The sequence below is a fragment of the Salvelinus alpinus genome, chromosome 3 (assembly GCF_045679555.1).
Source record: "Salvelinus alpinus chromosome 3, SLU_Salpinus.1, whole genome shotgun sequence".
Taxonomy (NCBI): Eukaryota; Metazoa; Chordata; class Actinopteri; order Salmoniformes; family Salmonidae; genus Salvelinus; species Salvelinus alpinus.
Window position 1 is genome coordinate 57,048,308 of NC_092088.1, and position 17,415 is coordinate 57,065,722.

A 17,415-nucleotide genomic window follows, 5' to 3' on the forward strand; every position below is an offset into this window, starting at 1 on the left:
CCTCGAGGTTCATCAGACGCTGTCGCCTTACGTGGAAGAAGGCCCGTCTTAATCTTCTGCGTTCCTCACAGCAGTACCAGCGACAAACCAACAGACGTCGCCGTCCCGGTCCTACCCTGTACCCCGGCCAGAGAGTATGGCTCTCAACAAAGAACTTACCGCTACGGGTGGAGTCTCGTAAGCTGTCCCAGAGATTCATCGGTCCCTTTAAGATTGCCAGGAGAGTCAATCCCGTTACTTTTCGCCTGCACTTACCCAGATCCCTTAAGATCAATCCAACATTTCACATTTCTTTATTAAAACCTGTTGTTTTTTCTCCCCTTATCCCGGCAGGCAGACCTCCCCCTCCGCCCCGTGTCATCGGAGGCCAGTCGGCTTATACCGTCCACCGGATACTGGATTCCCGCCGGGTGCAGCGGTCCTGGCAGTATCTGGTGGACTGGGAAGGCTACGGTCCCGAGGAGCGCTCCTGGGTTCCTGCCAAGGACATACTGGACCCTGACCTCATTCGTCAGTTCAGGGCCCTCCACCCTGAGAAGGCTGGTAGGAACGTCAGGAGCCGTTCCTAGGAGGGGGATTCTGTCAGGTTTTGGCCAGGACTGTTCAGGTTTTGGTCACTAGATGTCCCCATTGCACCTTTTTTGTACCTTTTGTTTTTTCCTTGCTCTAATTATTGTTTGCACCTGTGTGTCGTTCCCTTGTTAGTATTTAAACCCTGTGTGTTCCTCAGTTCTTTGCTCAGTGTTTGTATGTTAGCACCCAGCCCCGGCCTTGTTGTGAACATATTTCTCTTATTGGATTTTCCAGAGGTTCTCTGGTTTAGTGCTTGTGTATTTTTGAGTAGTCTTTTGAGGTTTGTTTTTCCCTGCTGTTTTTACCACTTTGTGGAGTTTCTTTGTATTTTGGAGGATATCCATTTTGTGCCTCTTGGCTTTATTTTTGGACGTGGTGGATTTATATTCTTTGCCTGAAGATCTTGTCCTTTTATTAAACCACCATTTCTAGTACTGCTGAGTCTGCCTCATCTTCTGGGTTCTGCCGACTATTAGTGACTGTTTCTCTCACCGGGTCCTGACAAAAATGTGAGCAAAAGCATGATAAAACAGTGTGTGTGTAACTGTGTGCGTACACATTCAGTTGTTTATGTTTGCGTGTGTGCATATCTTTTTGATTAGTCTGTGAAGGCTCCCTCCGACAACCAGGGATATCACTGCTTGAGGTGGAGAGTGGTGAAGGTAGAGACAGAGGAGATAGAAAGACCTAGAAACCAGGAGAAGCAGGGAGGGAGGGGGATAAAAGTGCCAGAGAGAGAGAGACAGGGTAGAGTGGAGCAGCCTGCCTCCCTAACTCTGCCAGCACCGACAGGCAGTGTTGCTGACTCTACTGGGGTCTGATCCAGGCGGGTCTCTTCTTCCTCCGTCAGTTTCTTCTTCCTCCTTCAGCACAACACATGGGATCCGTGAGCCCCAAGCCAGGGGTCTGAGCAGAGGGCTTCTCCAGCCTAGCCTGACATGAGGGGAAGGAGATGCGCTCAGCCGGGCTGCCGTCAGTGGGCTTTATGGAGCTCCAGCTGAAGGGGGGTGGTCCCCTGGTGGTCCCGGCGAAAACCATCTACAGCACCGTCCAGCAGCAGGACTACTCTGCAGGCGTATGGCTCCGCAGGAAAGAGAAAAAACTGGAGCATGTAAGCTTTCAGATGTTTGTCTGATAAGTTACTGTACTTGTGAAATCTATAGAACAGCATTGTGGGTCTATCGTTATTTGTAAGTTGGTGTTGGTGTTAGGTATTTTTTATCTGGTTGTTTCTATAGTTGATTGTTTTGGGTTAGCAGTTCCAGTGCTTCTTTGTTATATGTATTCACTGGCTGCTGCATGATCTTATCTGCTTCAGTAGCGACTGCATTGTCTGACATAAATTATACAGTTTGACTTTATTGCTGCAGACAGCTATTGCATTATTAATTGCTCTCCTTATCAGTGTAGAAGTTGGGTTCAGACTGCACTGTATGTTACACTGTCCTTCTCTCAGCACATATCAAATCTGCAGGTTAAAGTTAAATCTAGACTTGGTTTCCTCTATCGAAATCGCTCCTTTCACCCCAGCTGCCAAACTAACCCTGATTCAGATGACCATCCTACCCATGCTAGATTACGGAGACGTAATTTATAGAACGGCAGGTAAGGGTGCTCTTGAGCAGCTAGATGTACTTTACCGTTCTGCCATCAGATTTGCCACCAATGCTCCTTATAGGACACATCAGTGCACTCTATACTCCTCTGTAAACGGGTCATCTATGTATACCCGTCGCAAGACCCACTGGTTGATGCTTATTTATAAAACCCTCTTAGGCCTCACTCCCCCCTATCTGAGATATCTACCGCAGCCCTCGTCCTCCATATACAACACTCGTTCTGCCAGTCACATTCTGTTAAAGATCCCCAAAGCACACACATCCCTGGGTTGCGACTGGAACGAGCTGCAACAAACACTCAAACTGGACAGTTTTATCTCAATCTCTTCATTCAAAGACTCAATCATGGACACTCTTACTGACAGTTGTGGCTGCTTTGCATGATGTATTGTTGTCTCTACCTTGCCCTTTGTGCTGTTGTCGGTGCCCAATAATGTTTGTACCCTGTTTTGTGCTGCTACCATGTTGTGTTGCTGCCATGTTGTGTTGCTACCATGTGTTGTCATGTTGTATTGCTACCATGCTGTGTTGTCATGTGTTGCTGCCATGCTATGTTGTTGTCTTAGGTCTCTCTTTATGTAGTGTTGTGTTGTCTCTCTTGTCGTGATGGGTGTTTTGTCCTATATTTTTATTTAATGTATTTATATTTTTAATCCCAGCCACCAACCTCGCAGGAGGCCTTTTGCCTTTTGGTAGGCCGTCACTGTAAATAATAATTTGTTCTTAAATGACTTGCCTAGTTAAATAAAGGTTCAATAAAACATTAAAAAATTAAATAAATGTGTTAATTCTCCCAGTGCTCAGTTGATGCTGTTAATGGAGCCTGAGCCTGATGTAGAGGGGTTCTGGCATTGTTTAACGATTTGCTCCTCGTAGCTGTACTATGAATCACAACGATTTATTCATGTGCTGTTATAAGTAATGCTTCAATGTTCTCTTCTTATTGAAGGAAGTTAATATGAGTCAGACTTAGAGAAAAGCTTTGTTTTTTGGCTTTCTTACAGTCAGTGTCTTAAGTGAAAGGCTTATATTCATATTCTATCAAGGCATCTATAAAAATGCAAATGTACATGTAGATACATGTACAGTCCAGTGGATTGTTCATCTAGTGCAGGGGTGCACAATTAGAATTCAAAGAGGTCCAGTGACTAACATTTTCTCCCCCCAAAGGTCCAAACCATTAAAATGTCTAACATGCATATGTAGTTCTTGTATATGTATAGCTAATAAACAGTGCTACATTTCAATAACATTTCAACAATATTTATTGCACATTTTCAATGCAGACACATTAAACATGAGGTAAAATAAATATGCAGACTAACCATAAATAAAAGTAGGCCTATCACAAATGTTCTCATTTCAAGCAAAACAAGACTGCATCTTCACGAAAAATAACAAAAGTGCCTGTTTCTGAAAAAAGTGCTATGATTTTTGAACAGATAAGAAACCACAGGATTAATATTTACCTTTCCTACTCTCTCCCACTTCACTTCTCCATCTCTCTTCTTTAGTGAGAGAAATGGGCTGTTTCTTGTCCTGCCAGTCATTTGAACCTTGGCTGGAATGGAGTCAGTGCCATTCTCATGCACAAATGTAGGTGCTCATTGGTGAGTCTAGAACGGTACTTATTTTTAATGATGTTCATAGTGGAGAAAGAAGATTCTCAGCTGTATGTGGAGCCAAACATGGTCAAGGTGTGTAGTGCTACTTTGGTTAGACCAGGGGAAACAGTCTCAGACCTGTTTTCTGCCTGCAGCCAGAAAGTGTCATGATCAGTTAGTTGAAAGTGCTCTCTTAGTGCAACATTTGCTTGCAGATCAATCAGTTCCATCTGTAGAGATCCAGCATGTGCCCACTTGAAGGTCTGTGTCACCTCCGTTGAAAATCCCCTGACATCTGTGATGAGGAATGGATTCTCAATTGGAAGAAGGAGCTGCTGTGCAAGGCTGAAGCTGTCAAAGCGATTTCTGAAGTTTCTTATCAGCTTATCTATGAAGAGAGAAATATCTCTCAGCCTGAATCTGTTCCTGCACTTTTGGGAAGTGTGCAAAGTCTCATTGAAGATCTTCCTTGAACACTTCCAGTTTCCTGTGGAAGGAGCGGACAGATGTCATCAAATCACAAACTGAATTGTTCTTACCCTGTACATTGAGCTCATTAAGGTGTGATGTGATGTCTACCAAAAAAGCAACAATATCCATTTTGCAATTGTCTTGCAAAAAAAGTGAAAACTGGGTTGCCTTCTGACTCTTGAGCTGTTCTAGGAAAACTGTTATTTCCTTATGAATGGACCAAAAGCGTTCCAACACCCTGCCTTTACTGAGCCATCTTACATTGTTGTGCACCAGTAGGTAATTTGCATTTGCCTCAACTTCTTTCAGGAATTCTCTCAGCAGGCGATGTTGATGATGATGCCCTGAGGAAGTTGATGAGTTTCATCATTGTATTCATCACTTCAGCATACTCTTCTGACAGATTGGCGCACAGGACAGACTGATGAATGATGCAGTGGTAAGCTGTGAGATCAGGGTTGTCCTCTTTCAGCCGTGCCACAGCTCCTCTCTCTCTTCCTATCATGACAGGGGCCCCATCTGAGGTGATAGACACCACTTATTTTACATCTATCCCCCTCTTTCTCAGCATCTCCTTTATGGCCATGTCTATGCCCTTTTCTCTTGTATGTGTCTCGAGTGGTGTTACACCTAACAGGTCTTCACAGAATTTATTCTTCTCTGTGTGGTAAAATCTAACATACACCAGAGAAGCTGGGCACTATCATTCACATCAGTAGATTCATCAACAACTAATGCTATGCAGGGTGCACTCCGAATAGCTTCATCAAGCTGTGTTAATACATCCTCTGTTATTATTTCACTCTTTCTTGCTGTTGTTGTACGTGACATTGGTATGTGACTTTTCACACAGCTCGTCTTTTTGTTTACAGTCACCCTTTTTTTCAATGTACACATACTGCGCTGGGAAGGTCCCAGACAGCGCCCCATACTACTGTGTGTTGTCCAATCACCTGCATTATTTAAATCACTTCATGAAACTCAGCCAATCAAAGTGAATGTTACTGGGCAGTGTTGTTGGGCAGTGAATGCATGGGAGAGGACTCTGGTGGACCGATCATACTGGGCTTTGAGTTCGTTTATTTTGCGTGCTCACCTCAGACTGCTGTGGATATGTTTGCTCAAAAGATCTGTGCTTTATCTCGTAGTGGCGCTTCACGTTGGCACTATTTATTATATTTGTCTGTCCACTCCTCTTTGAAAGTTCGATTTTCTGTTTCGACTTTCCTGACTTTAGCGCACGCCATTCTATAATTTCTCCTCTCGCTTCCGCTTTTGCTTCTCTCGCTGTCTCTCTCTCTGACAACATCAGTCTCTTAATATGCATTGTTAACATTCACTTTGATTGGCTGAGTTTCATGAAGTGATTTAAATAATGCAGATGATTGGACAACACACAGTAGTATGGGGCACTGTCTGGGACCTTCCCAGCGCAGTATGTGTACATTGAAAAAAAGGGTTGCTTCATCAGTATTTAATTTAACAATTATTTATGAGAAATGTGTCGAGGTCCAGATAGAACCTTCACCTGGTCCGTACCAGGACCGAGGTCCCGCCAATTGTGCACCTCTGATCTAGTGGCTAGCCTGCAGCCAGCGTTTTGAACTGGAAATGTTGCGTTGACTATTTGATGTTTCAATGGGAGTGGGCGGTGTCTAAGTGATGTGGTAACACTTTACATTAAGTTGCCCCTATTACTATGTAACTAACACAGTAATACTATGTTAACATTGTAGTTAGATAGGTTTTAATATGTAATCACATGGTAATAGGGTTGTTGCGGAATCAGTTAGTACACAATTGGAACAAGGGATGTGTAATTACAGTCCCTTGCTGAACGTTATTCCACGTGTAACTACACTGAACAAAAATATAAACAAAACATGTAAATTGTTGGTCCCATGTTTCATGAGCTGAAATAAAAGATCACAGAAATGTTCAATACGCACAAAAAGCTTATTTCTCTCAAATGTTGCCCACAAATTTGTTTACATCCCTGTTAGTGAATATTTCTAATTTGCCAATATAATCCATCCACCTGACAGGTGTGGCATATCAAGAAGCTGATTAAACAGCATGATTGTTACACAGGTGCACCTTGTACTGGGGACAATAAAAGGCCACTCTAAAATGTGCAGTTTTGTCACACAACACAATGCCACAGAGCATGCAATTGGCATGCTGACTGCAGGAATGTCCACCAGAGCTGTCGCCAGAGAATTAAATGTTAATTTCGCTAACATAAGCCGACTCCAAGGTCGTTTTAGAGAATTTGGCAGTACGTCTAACCGGCGTCACAACCACAGACCACGTGTATGGCGTTGTGTGGGCGAGCGGTTTTCTGATGTCAACGTTGTGAACAGAGTGCCCCATGGTGGTGGTGAGGTTATGGTATGGGCAGACATTTGCTACGGACAACGAACACAATTGCATTATTATCGATGGCAATTTGAATGCACAGAGATACCGTGATGAGATACTGAGCCCCATTGTCGTTCCATTCATCCGCTGCTATCACCTCATGTTTCAGCATGATATTGCACAACCCCATGGCGCAAGAACCTGTACACAATTGCAGGAAGCTGAAAATGTCCCAGTTCTTTCATGGCCTGCATACTCACCAGACATGTCACCCATTGAGCCTGTTTGGGATGCTCTGGATCGACATGTAAGACAGCGTGTTCCAGTTTCCACCAATTTCCAGCAACTTCATACAGCCATTGAAGAGGAGTGGGACAACATTCCACAAGCCACAATCAACAGCCTGATCAACTCTATACGAAGGAGATGTGTCAGGCTGCATGAGGCAAATGGTGAACACCCCAGATACTAACTGGTTTTCTGATCCCCTACCCTACCATTTTTTCAAAGGTATCTGTGACCAACAGATGCATATCTGTATTCCCATTCATGTGAAATCCATAGAATAGGGCCTAATTTATTTATTTCAATTGACTGATTTCCTTATATGAACTGTAAATCTTTGAAATTGTTGCATGTTACTTTTATATTTTTGTTCAGTATGCTTATGTTATTACACATTTTCTTGTTCCACTATGTAACTGTTTTGTAATTACATGTTTGAAAGTCACCTGTGAATTACCATGTTAATAACTCAAACCATAATCTGATCTTGTTACATGTAGCAACAAGGTGCCACTACCATCTAATCCACATGTAATACCAGGGTTGATAAATAGACTAGGACCTGGTAACAACAATTGTAACAAGGCACATCCTGTCATTAACTGCTGGTCATTTTCTATTTGATTATTTCTATGTTATGACCTGGCTCAAAGGTGATACTAAATAAAGTAAAATCTAAGAACAATGCCGTTGCATAGGATATACTTGTAATTATCATGTACCTAACCAGGAGCAAGCAACTTAATGTAAAGTGAACCCAGTAGTGTATAACCTTTATAATTATAATGTAACAACCTTTGCAGATAATATTCTAACCAGGGGAAATGAGACAGGTGAACATTTTTCAGTTTTACTTTTCTTTAATGGATTTGACAAAGACTCATAATCAAATTAAATTCCCCATTTCAGGATCGAAGCAATAACTATTTTAGTTAGTAAAAACACAATTTCTCCATCATTCACTAATGTAGCTAGCTAGATGGCTAGCTAGGCACTGGTAGCCTAATGCCAGCACCTTTTCCACATTTTAATAAATGTTACTAAATCACAAAACTCATGAAACATTTAGCTTACAATGTTATTTCACTATTTGAGACCTACATAGCTTTTTTTGCACATTACAAACCTTTAAAAGCATGACAAATTAAGAGACTGAAATATCATATAGCTTCCATTTTGGCTGCAGAGAAGAGTGTGAGAGGTAGTGATCAGTGATGTAGTGGTAAAAAAATAGGTGGGTAAACTCTGATCGCGCTCGTGGTGAAAAAAGTTAAGCTCCCTATACATTGAATGCGTTTTTCCGCATAAGCTAAACTATTGGCCAAAAAAAAAAGTGTGTTTACTTGCGTTTACCCTCTGCTACACCACAACTAGTTGTAATGTGCAGTTTGCTAACGATTCATTATTTTTTAACAAGCCTTTTTACTGACTTGAGAATCATGATTCGTTTTTCTGAGTGACTCGTTGATTTGTCATTTGTTTGTCATTTGTTTGACCTGTGGGCTGAGCAATTAATTCTACAGCAGAATTAATACTCACTCCTCCCATGACTCTGGTGTCTAGCCAACAGATTCCGACCCTACTGTTACGCTTGTTTACACTGAGCTGCACTGGGGTCAGAATGGATTCATGGTTAGATTAAGACACCGCAGAGCCGGCGCAAGATATGGGTCGGAAAACATTCCTCAATGCGGGGATGGGATGTGCCACTGTACTCCAAATTTGACATATATCCAAACTGATACATCAAGAATATTGAAATACTGCTAGTTTTTCTGGAAAACTGCCCTTTTCATCCTCATGCTAGCTAGCAGTAGCCACCACCGCCATTGTGGAATGGCACTTCGTGTTGAACAACAAAGGAGCGGATTGGCTGACACTGTTCAACAAGAAGTGCCATTCCATAATGGCTGCTGTGGTTACTGCTAGCTAGCATGAGGATGAAAAGGGTAGCTTTACAGAAAAACGAACAGTCGTTCAATCTTCCCGGTGTAACAGTTGGGATGGGATAATTCGGAGTACAAAGCAATTTCTTATACCTGGATTGAGATAAGTTTGGTTAGAGCCTGTAAGTAAGCATTTCACTGTAAGGTCTACTACACCTGTTGTATTCGGCGCACGTGACAAATAAACTTTAATTTCATTTGATTTGTTTTCCGCGCAAATATCTTGCACCGGCTCCCGTGGTGTCTTAATCTAACAAATGGCGTTCCCTTTTTTTCTTTTCTTCTTTTGAATGTGGAAACGTCCACATTTCCATCTATTTATTAATAGTGGACAAAAAGGTTAACTGTATTCAAAGTTTATTTAAATGATTTTGTATAAGTGAGAGTTCACCAGGAAGTGATGTCACACTGACCTCTCACACTCTCCTCTGCAGCCAAAATAGAGGTCACGTGCTATTTTTATCCAGAATCCTTGGGACGTCCCTACCCCCACTGAAGTTGACATTTTAAAAGGTAAGGGCAGGGGTTAGGGCATGGACGTGCCAAGGATCCTGGATACCATTTCTGTCTCTTAATTTTTCCTGTTTAGGCCTATAAAGGTTTGTAATGTGCAAAAGTGCAATCCAAGTCTCAAAAATGTGAAATGTTTCATACGTTTTATGACTATTTTGTCATGTTTATTGATTTGTTAAATGTGTTGACATTGTGCCAGTGCTTAGCTAGCTAGCTTTACCACCACCCTGTTAGTACGTTTTACTAACTATAATAGTTATAGCTTTGAGTCTGAAATGGGGAATTGAATTTGATCGGTGTCTTTGTCAAATCTCTTAAAGAAATTTCTCCTGGTTAACCTATTAGCCTAAGGTTGTTACGTTGTAATTAAAATGTCACTTCACTTTACATTAAGTTGCTTGCTCCTGGGTAAGTACATCGTAAGTACATGTATATCACATGTAACAACATTGTAATTACAGTTGGTTGTTAAAGATTGCTACATTGTAAGTGCAATGTAACTAAAAAGGTTTAAACCTAATGTTCTCCTGTCTCCTAATTTCTCCTGTTTAGCTGATTGTCTGCAAAGGTTGTTACATTGTAACTACATGGTAATTATAAAGGTTATACCCTACTGGGCTTCACTTTACATTAAGTTGCTTGCTCTTGGGTAGTTACATGATAATTACAAGTATATACATTGTTATTACATTACACTTGATTCGGTATAGCTTCTGAGCCAGGTCATAAACTATTTGAAAATGACTGGTAGTTAATGACAGGATGTGCATTGTTACAATTGTTGTTACCAGGTCCTAGCCTATTTATCAACCCTGGTATTCCAGTACATTCCATGGTAGTGGCACCTTGTAATTAACAATGTCATATTTTAGTAAGAGATATTAACATGGTAATTCACAGGTGACTTTCAAATGTGTAATTACAAAAAATTAGTTACATAGTGGAACAAGAGAATGTGTAATGGCATCTGTAGTTACACATGTGGAATAACCTTCAGCAAGTGAATGTGTAATTACACATTCCTTGTTCCAATTGTGTAATAATTGCTTTCGCAACAACCACTATTATCATGTAGTATGTAGTAAAATCTATGTAACTACTGTTAACAGTTATTACTGTGTTAGTTACATAGTTATAGGGGCAACTTAATGTAAGCGTTAGCAGTGATGCTTTACCAACCTAGCTTTCTCTGCTCTGTCTGCATATCCAAAGAGGAGGAGAGGAGAGTCTGCAGCTGCAGCCTCTTCAAACGTGCCTAACTCCACTCCTGGCTGCTCATCCTGTCACACCATGCAGTTAGCCAGCTCTTACAACCCCCCCAGAAAGGAAGCTATTTCCTTTCTGAGTTTCACTCTGTGAAATTTGTTGCAACAATTAAGTCTTGAAAAAGTCTGCAACTTCATTGAATTCGGAACAGGGCAATATAAGTGCACATTTTTTATTTCACCTTTATTTAACATACAGTCAATAATACAGTAGGAAAAACAGAAAGTATATATACAGTGTGACTGTATGTATGACTGTATGAAAACAAAACAACACTTGAGATAATGTATTCTGTACCTTGCTTTCGTGAAACTTGAGTCTTGGAGGGAATAAAGTAATCAACACCATTCCACTGTGAACAGTCACCCACCTTAAATCAACTGTGAATAGGGCATAATCTTTGTTTTGCTCTGAGAACTCAAACTCATAAACCGCGAGCGCAGAGGCCTAGGGAAATTGTTTGGGAGATTTGTGCTGCGGCATGAAGCAGTAGAGGTATTATGCTTGCTGTTGAAAGCAGTGAAGATTGTAAATGGAATGGTGTTGAAGGTTTATACAAATCTCCGCTGTTGAAAACTAAATGTTAGTCTAAAAGAAATGTGAGATAATGTCTCGATGTTTTTATAGTGGAGATCAAGTTTATATTCAAATTCGATAGTAATGCACGTGTAGGGGTCGGGAGTCGGGATGAGAGAGTGAGGCAGGCAGCGTTTCTCAGCAAGTCGAATCAGCTGGCATAATTTTTATGGATATATACAAAGAAATGTAAATTGAAAAAAGGTGAAACGAAATGAAGTGCAGCTAGTTTACAGTCTTCCCAGCTTCAGTTTGAAGTTATTTTGTTAGCTGTGTTGTTGGCTAGCTCTAACAACAGTGTCCTAAAGAGAGAGCACTTTTTATGTCAGGCGAAATCGTGCCTCATTAGCTCATTGTTATGGATGCATCCAAATAAATGTCACTAGAAAACAGCTTAAACAAATGCAGCTACTGCTGTTATTCTTTCTGCACTGTTTGGCGTGACTAAGTTAGCCGTAGTTGGCTAGCTAGCAAGCAATAATAAGAACGTTGCCAGCCAGTATGGCAATGCAACATTTAGAACGAATGACTGGGTCGCATCCATAGATATAGAACAAAAAGACTGAACGACTGGGTCGCGTCTCTGACCACCGAACCACAAGAACGAACGACCAGCCGGGCTTGGGTAGCAACCCTAGATTTGTTTCGGGACTATATCTTCTGGAATGTAGAAAGAGTATGAATAAATTAATCATAATAATGTTTTTAATTAAAATATGTCAATCATTATTTGAATATGTTGGTAACACGTTGTATAACAGTGATAATGTGTTTGGAGGATATATCGGCACGTGAAAATATATCCTCCAAACACCGGCTTCGAGGGCATTATCACTTAATCATCATACAGTTGAAGTCGGAAGTGTACATCATTAAAACTCGTTTTTCAACACCTCAACAAATTTCTTGTGAACAAACTATAGTTTTGTCAAGTTGGTTAGGACATCTACTTTGTGCATGACACAAGTAATTTTTCCAACAAATGTTTACAGACAGATTATTTCACTTATAACTCACTGTATAACAATTCCAGTGGGTCAGAAGTTTACATACATTAAAATTGACTGTGGCTTTAAACAGCTTGGAAAATTCCAGAAAATTATGTCATGGCTTTAGAAGCTTCTGATAGGCTAATTGACATCATTTGAGTCAATTGGTGGTGTACCTGTGGATGTATTTCAAGGCCTACCTTCAAACTCAGTGCCTCTTTGCTTGACATCATGGTAAAATCAAAAGAAATCAGCCAAGACCTCAGAAAAACATTGTAGACCTCCACAAGTCTGGTTCATCCTTGGGAGCAATTTCCAAACGCCTGAAGGTACCACGTTCATCTGTACAAACAATAGTACACAAGTATAAACACCATGGGACCACGCAGCCGTCATACCACTCAGGAAGGAGACGCGTTCTGTCTCCTAGAGATGAACGTACTTTGGTGCGAAAAGTGCAAATAATTCCCAGAACAACAGTAAAGGAGCTTGTGAAGATGCTGGAGGAAACAGGTACAAAAGTACCTACATTCACAGTTAAACAAGTCCAATATTGACATAACCTGAAAGGCCGCTCCGCAAGGAAGAAGCCACTGCTCCAAAGCCGCCATAAAAAAGCCAGACTACGGTTTGCAACTGCACATGGGGACAAAGATCGTACTTTTTGGAGAAATGTCCTCTGGTCTGATGAAACAAAAATAGAACTGTTTGGCCAAAATGACCATCGTTATGTTTGGTGGGAAAGGGGGGAGGTTTCCAAGCCGAAGAACACCATCCCAACCGTGAAGCACGGGGGTGGCAGGATCATGTTGTGGGGGTGCTTTGCTGCAGGAGGGACTGGTGCACTTCACAAAATAGATGGCATCATGAGGCAGGAAAATGATGTGGATATATTGAAGCAACATCTCAAGACATCAGTCAGGAAGTTAAAGCTTGGTCGCAAATGGGTCTTCCAAATGGACAATGACCCCAAGCATACTTCCAAAGTTGTGTCAAAATGGCTTAAGGACAACAAAGTCAAGGTATTGGAGTGGCCATCACAAAGCCCTGACCTCAATCCTATAGAACATTTGTGGGCAGAACTGAAAAAGAATGTGCGAGCAAGGAGGCCTACAAACCTGACTCAGTTACACTAGCTCTGTCAGGAGGAATGGGCCAAAATTCACCCAACTTATTGTGGGAAGCTTGTGGAAGGCTACCCAAAACGTTTGACCCAAGTTAAACAATTTAACGGCAATGCTACCAAATACTAATTGAGTGTATGTAAACTTCTGACCCACTGGGAATGTGATGAAAGAAATAAAAGCTGAAATAAATCATTCTTTCTGCTATTATTCTGACATTTCGCATTCTTAAAATAAAGTGGTGATCCTAACTGACCTAATCGTTCTACTAGGATTAAATGTCAGGAATTGTGCAAACCTGAGTTTAAATGTATTTTGTGTATGGTTATGGAAGATGTAAACTTCCAACTTCAACTGTATATCTATGGACATGAGGCAGGAAGATAATCATTCACATAACTCAGCTAGTGTTTTTTGTTTATTTTTTTTACCCCAATTTGTCTTTACAGTCTTGTCTCATCCCTGCAACTCCCATACAGACTCGGGAGAGGCGAAAGCCGTGCATCCTCCGAAACACAACCCAGCCAAGCCGCACTGCTGCTTGACACAATGCCCACTTAAACTGGAAGCCAGCCATACCAATGTGTCGGAGGAAACACCTTACACCTGACGACCATGTCAGCGTGCACTGTGCCCGGCTCGCCACAGGAGTCACTAGTGCGCGACGGGACAAGGACATCCCTGCTGGCCAAACCCTCCCCTAACCCGGACCAATTGTGCACCGCCCCATGGGTCTCCCGGTCACGGCCCAGCTGTGACAGAGTCTGGACTCGAACCCAGAATCTCTAGTAGCACAGCTAGCACTGCGATGCAGTGCCTTAGACCACTGCGCCACTGATCTAGTGTTTGATATGTTGAATTACAGGAAGAGTAGCCTAGCTGTTGCAATTAGTAAAAGCTAATTGGGGCTCTAAATAAACAAATCAGTAGCCTATCTTTGTTTTGTTTATAACAAAACAGACTAGCATCTAGGCAAATCATCTCACTGGTGAGGCATAATGTAGTTCAATATGAAGCAGAGCTATATGTGAGACATTTTTGATCTAAAGATGTAAGACTCATTGCCTTAGTGAAAGTGCCTTTGAACTTTACAGGTTGAGTGTATTGATGCAAGAGAACCTTTTTACTGAGGCAAATGTCAGTCTCCCAACAGGGTGCAGGGTGTCTGGATAATGAAGTGTTTCTCTTCCCAGAGCGGTTTTCTTCTCAGGGAGAGATTGGAGAAGCCCTAGCTGTGACAGTAAAACTAATGGGATCAGCTGCCATGTCTGGCTGGCTGCCTTCTCACCCATTTCCACAATGTCTGTTAGAGTTAAAGAAAAGGGACAGTTCAGTCACCACCTTTTCTCTGCTGATGCCACACATTCAATCCCCGATCGTCTGAGTGTTAGTTTAAAGTTTTATTTTTTGTACATTTACATTTACATTTAAGTCATTTAGCAGACGCTCTTATCCAGAGCGACTTACAAATTGGTGCATTCACCTTATGATATCCAGTGGAACGACCACTTTACAATAGTGCATCTAACTCTTTTAAGGGGGGGGGGGGTTAGAAGGATTACTTTATCCTATCCTAGGTATTCCTTAAAGAGGTGGGGTTTCAGGTGTCTCCGGAAGGTGGTGATTGACTCCGCTGACCTGGCGTCGTGAGGGAGTTTGTTCCACCATTGGGGTGCCAGAGCAGCGAACAGTTTTGACTGGGCTGAGCGGGAACTGTACTTCCTCAGAGGTAGGGAGGCGAGCAGGCCAGAGGTGGATGAACGCAGTGCCCTTGTTTGGGTGTAGGGCCTGATCAGAGCCTGAAGGTACGGAGGTGCCGTTCCCCTCACAGCTCCGTAGGCAAGCACCATGGTCTTGTAGCGGATGCGAGCTTCAACTGGAAGCCAGTGGAGAGAGCGGAGGAGCGGGGTGACGTGAGAGAACTTGGGAAAGTTGAACACCAGACGGGCTGCGGCGTTCTGGATGAGTTGTAGGGGTTTAATGGCACAGGCAGGGAGCCCAGCCAACAGCGAGTTGCAGTAATCCAGACGGGAGATGACAAGTGCCTGGATTAGGACCTGCGCCGCTTCCTGCGTGAGGCAGGGTCGTACTCTGCGAATGTTGTAGAGCATGAACCTACAGGAACGGGTCACCGCCTTGATGTTAGTTGAGAACGACAGGGTGTTGTCCAGGATCACGCCAAGGTTCTTAGCACTCTGGGAGGAGGACACAATGGAGTTGTCAACCGTGATGGCGAGATCATGGAACGGGCAGTCCTTCCCCGGGAGGAAGAGCAGCTCCGTCTTGCCGAGGTTCAGCTTGAGGTGGTGATCCGTCATCCACACTGATATGTCTGCCAGACATGCAGAGATGCGATTCACCACCTGGTTATCAGAGGGGGGAAAGGAGAAGATTAATTGTGTGTCGTCTGCATAGCAATGATAGGAGAGACCATGTGAGGATATGACAGAGCCAAGTGACTTGGTGTATAGCGAGAATAGGAGAGGGCCTAGAACAGAGCCCTGGGGGACACCAGTGGTGAGAGCACGTGGTGCGGAGACAGATTCTCGCCACGCCACCTGGTAGGAGCGACCTGTCAGGTAGGACGCAATCCAAGCGTGGGCCGCGCCGGAGATGCCCAGCTCGGAGAGGGTGGAGAGGAGGATCTGATGGTTCACAGTATCAAAGGCAGCCGATAGGTCTAGAAGGATGAGAGCAGAGGAGAGAGAGTTAGCTTTAGCAGTGCGGAGCGCCTCCGTGACACAGAGAAGAGCAGTCTCAGTTGAATGACTAGTCTTGAAACCTGACTGATTTGGATCAAGAAGGTCATTCTGAGAGAGATAGCAGGAGAGCTGGCCAAGGACGGCACGTTCAAGAGTTTTGGAGAGAAAAGAAAGAAGGGATACTGGTCTGTAGTTGTTGACATCGGAGGGATCGAGTGTAGGTTTTTTCAGAAGGGGTGCAACTCTCGCTCTCTTGAAGACGGAAGGGACGTAGCCAGCGGTCAAGGATGAGTTGATGAGCGAGGTGAGGTAAGGGAGAAGGTCTCCGGAAATGGTCTGGAGAAGAGAGGAGGGGATAGGGTCAAGCGGGCAGGTTGTTGGGCGGCCGGCCGTCACAAGACGCGAGATTTCATCTGGAGAGAGAGGGGAGAAAGAGGACAAAGCACAGGGTAGGGCAGTGTGAGCAGAACCAGCGGTGTCGTTTGACTTAGCAAACGAGGATCGGATGTCGTCGACCTTCTTTTCAAAATGGTTGACGAAGTCATCAGCAGAGAGGGAGGAGGGGGGAGGAGGGGGAGGAGGATTCAGGAGGGAGGAGAAGGTGGCAAAGAGCTTCCTAGGGTTAGAGGCAGATGCTTGGAATTTAGAGTGGTAGAAATTGGCTTTAGCAGCAGAGACAGAAGAGGAGAATGTAGAGAGAAGGGAGTGAAAGGATGCCAGGTCCGCAGGGAGGCGAGTTTTCCTCCATTTCCGCTCGGCTGCCCGGAGCCCTGTTCTGTGAGCTCGCAATGAGTCGTCGAGCCACGGAGCAGGAGGGGAGGACCGAGCCGGCCTGGAGGATAGGGGACATAGAGAGTCAAAGGATGCAGAAAGGGAGGAGAGGAGGGTTGAGGAGGCAGAATCAGGAGATAGGTTGGAGAAGGTTTGAGCAGAGGGAAGAGATGATAGGATGGAAGAGGAGAGAGTAGCGGGGGAGAGAGAGCGAAGGTTGGGACGGCGCGATACCATCCGAGTAGGGGCAGTGTGGGAAGTGTTGGATGAGAGCGAGAGGGAAAAGGATACAAGGTAGTGGTCGGAGACTTGGAGGGGAGTTGCAATGAGATTAGTGGAAGAACAGCATCTAGTAAAGATGAGGTCAAGCGTATTGCCTGCCTTGTGAGTAGGGGGGGAAGGTGAGAGGGTGAGGTCAAAAGAGGAGAGGAGTGGAAAGAAGGAGGCAGAGAGGAATGAGTCAAAGGTAGACGTGGGGAGGTTAAAGTCACCCAGAACTGTGAGAGGTGAGCCATCCTCAGGAAAGGAACTTATCAGGGCGTCAAGCTCATTGATGAACTCTTTGTATGTACAGAATATGCATGGTATACACCGTCCAACGAAATGCTTACCTGC

General features: G+C 43.4%; 1 protein-coding gene and 1 long non-coding RNA gene across 2 annotated transcripts in view; both read left to right on the forward strand.

The window, feature by feature from the left end:
• Positions 1 to 1,167: 1,167 nt before the first annotated feature.
• Positions 1,168 to 17,415, forward strand: part of LOC139570987 (inactive phospholipase D5-like) — a 102,315-nt gene continuing 86,067 nt past the window's right edge. Inside the window, exon 1 of the mRNA XM_071393397.1 lies at positions 1,168 to 1,684. Coding sequence (XP_071249498.1) covers positions 1,526 to 1,684 — 159 coding nt within the window. The 5' untranslated portion in view covers positions 1,168 to 1,525. The remainder of the gene's footprint in view (positions 1,685 to 17,415) is intronic.
• LOC139570985 (uncharacterized) lies at positions 9,358 to 14,733 on the forward strand. The gene is made up of 3 exons (XR_011674214.1): positions 9,358 to 9,458; positions 9,925 to 9,962; positions 13,807 to 14,733. It is a non-coding gene; the product is annotated as an uncharacterized lncRNA (long non-coding RNA).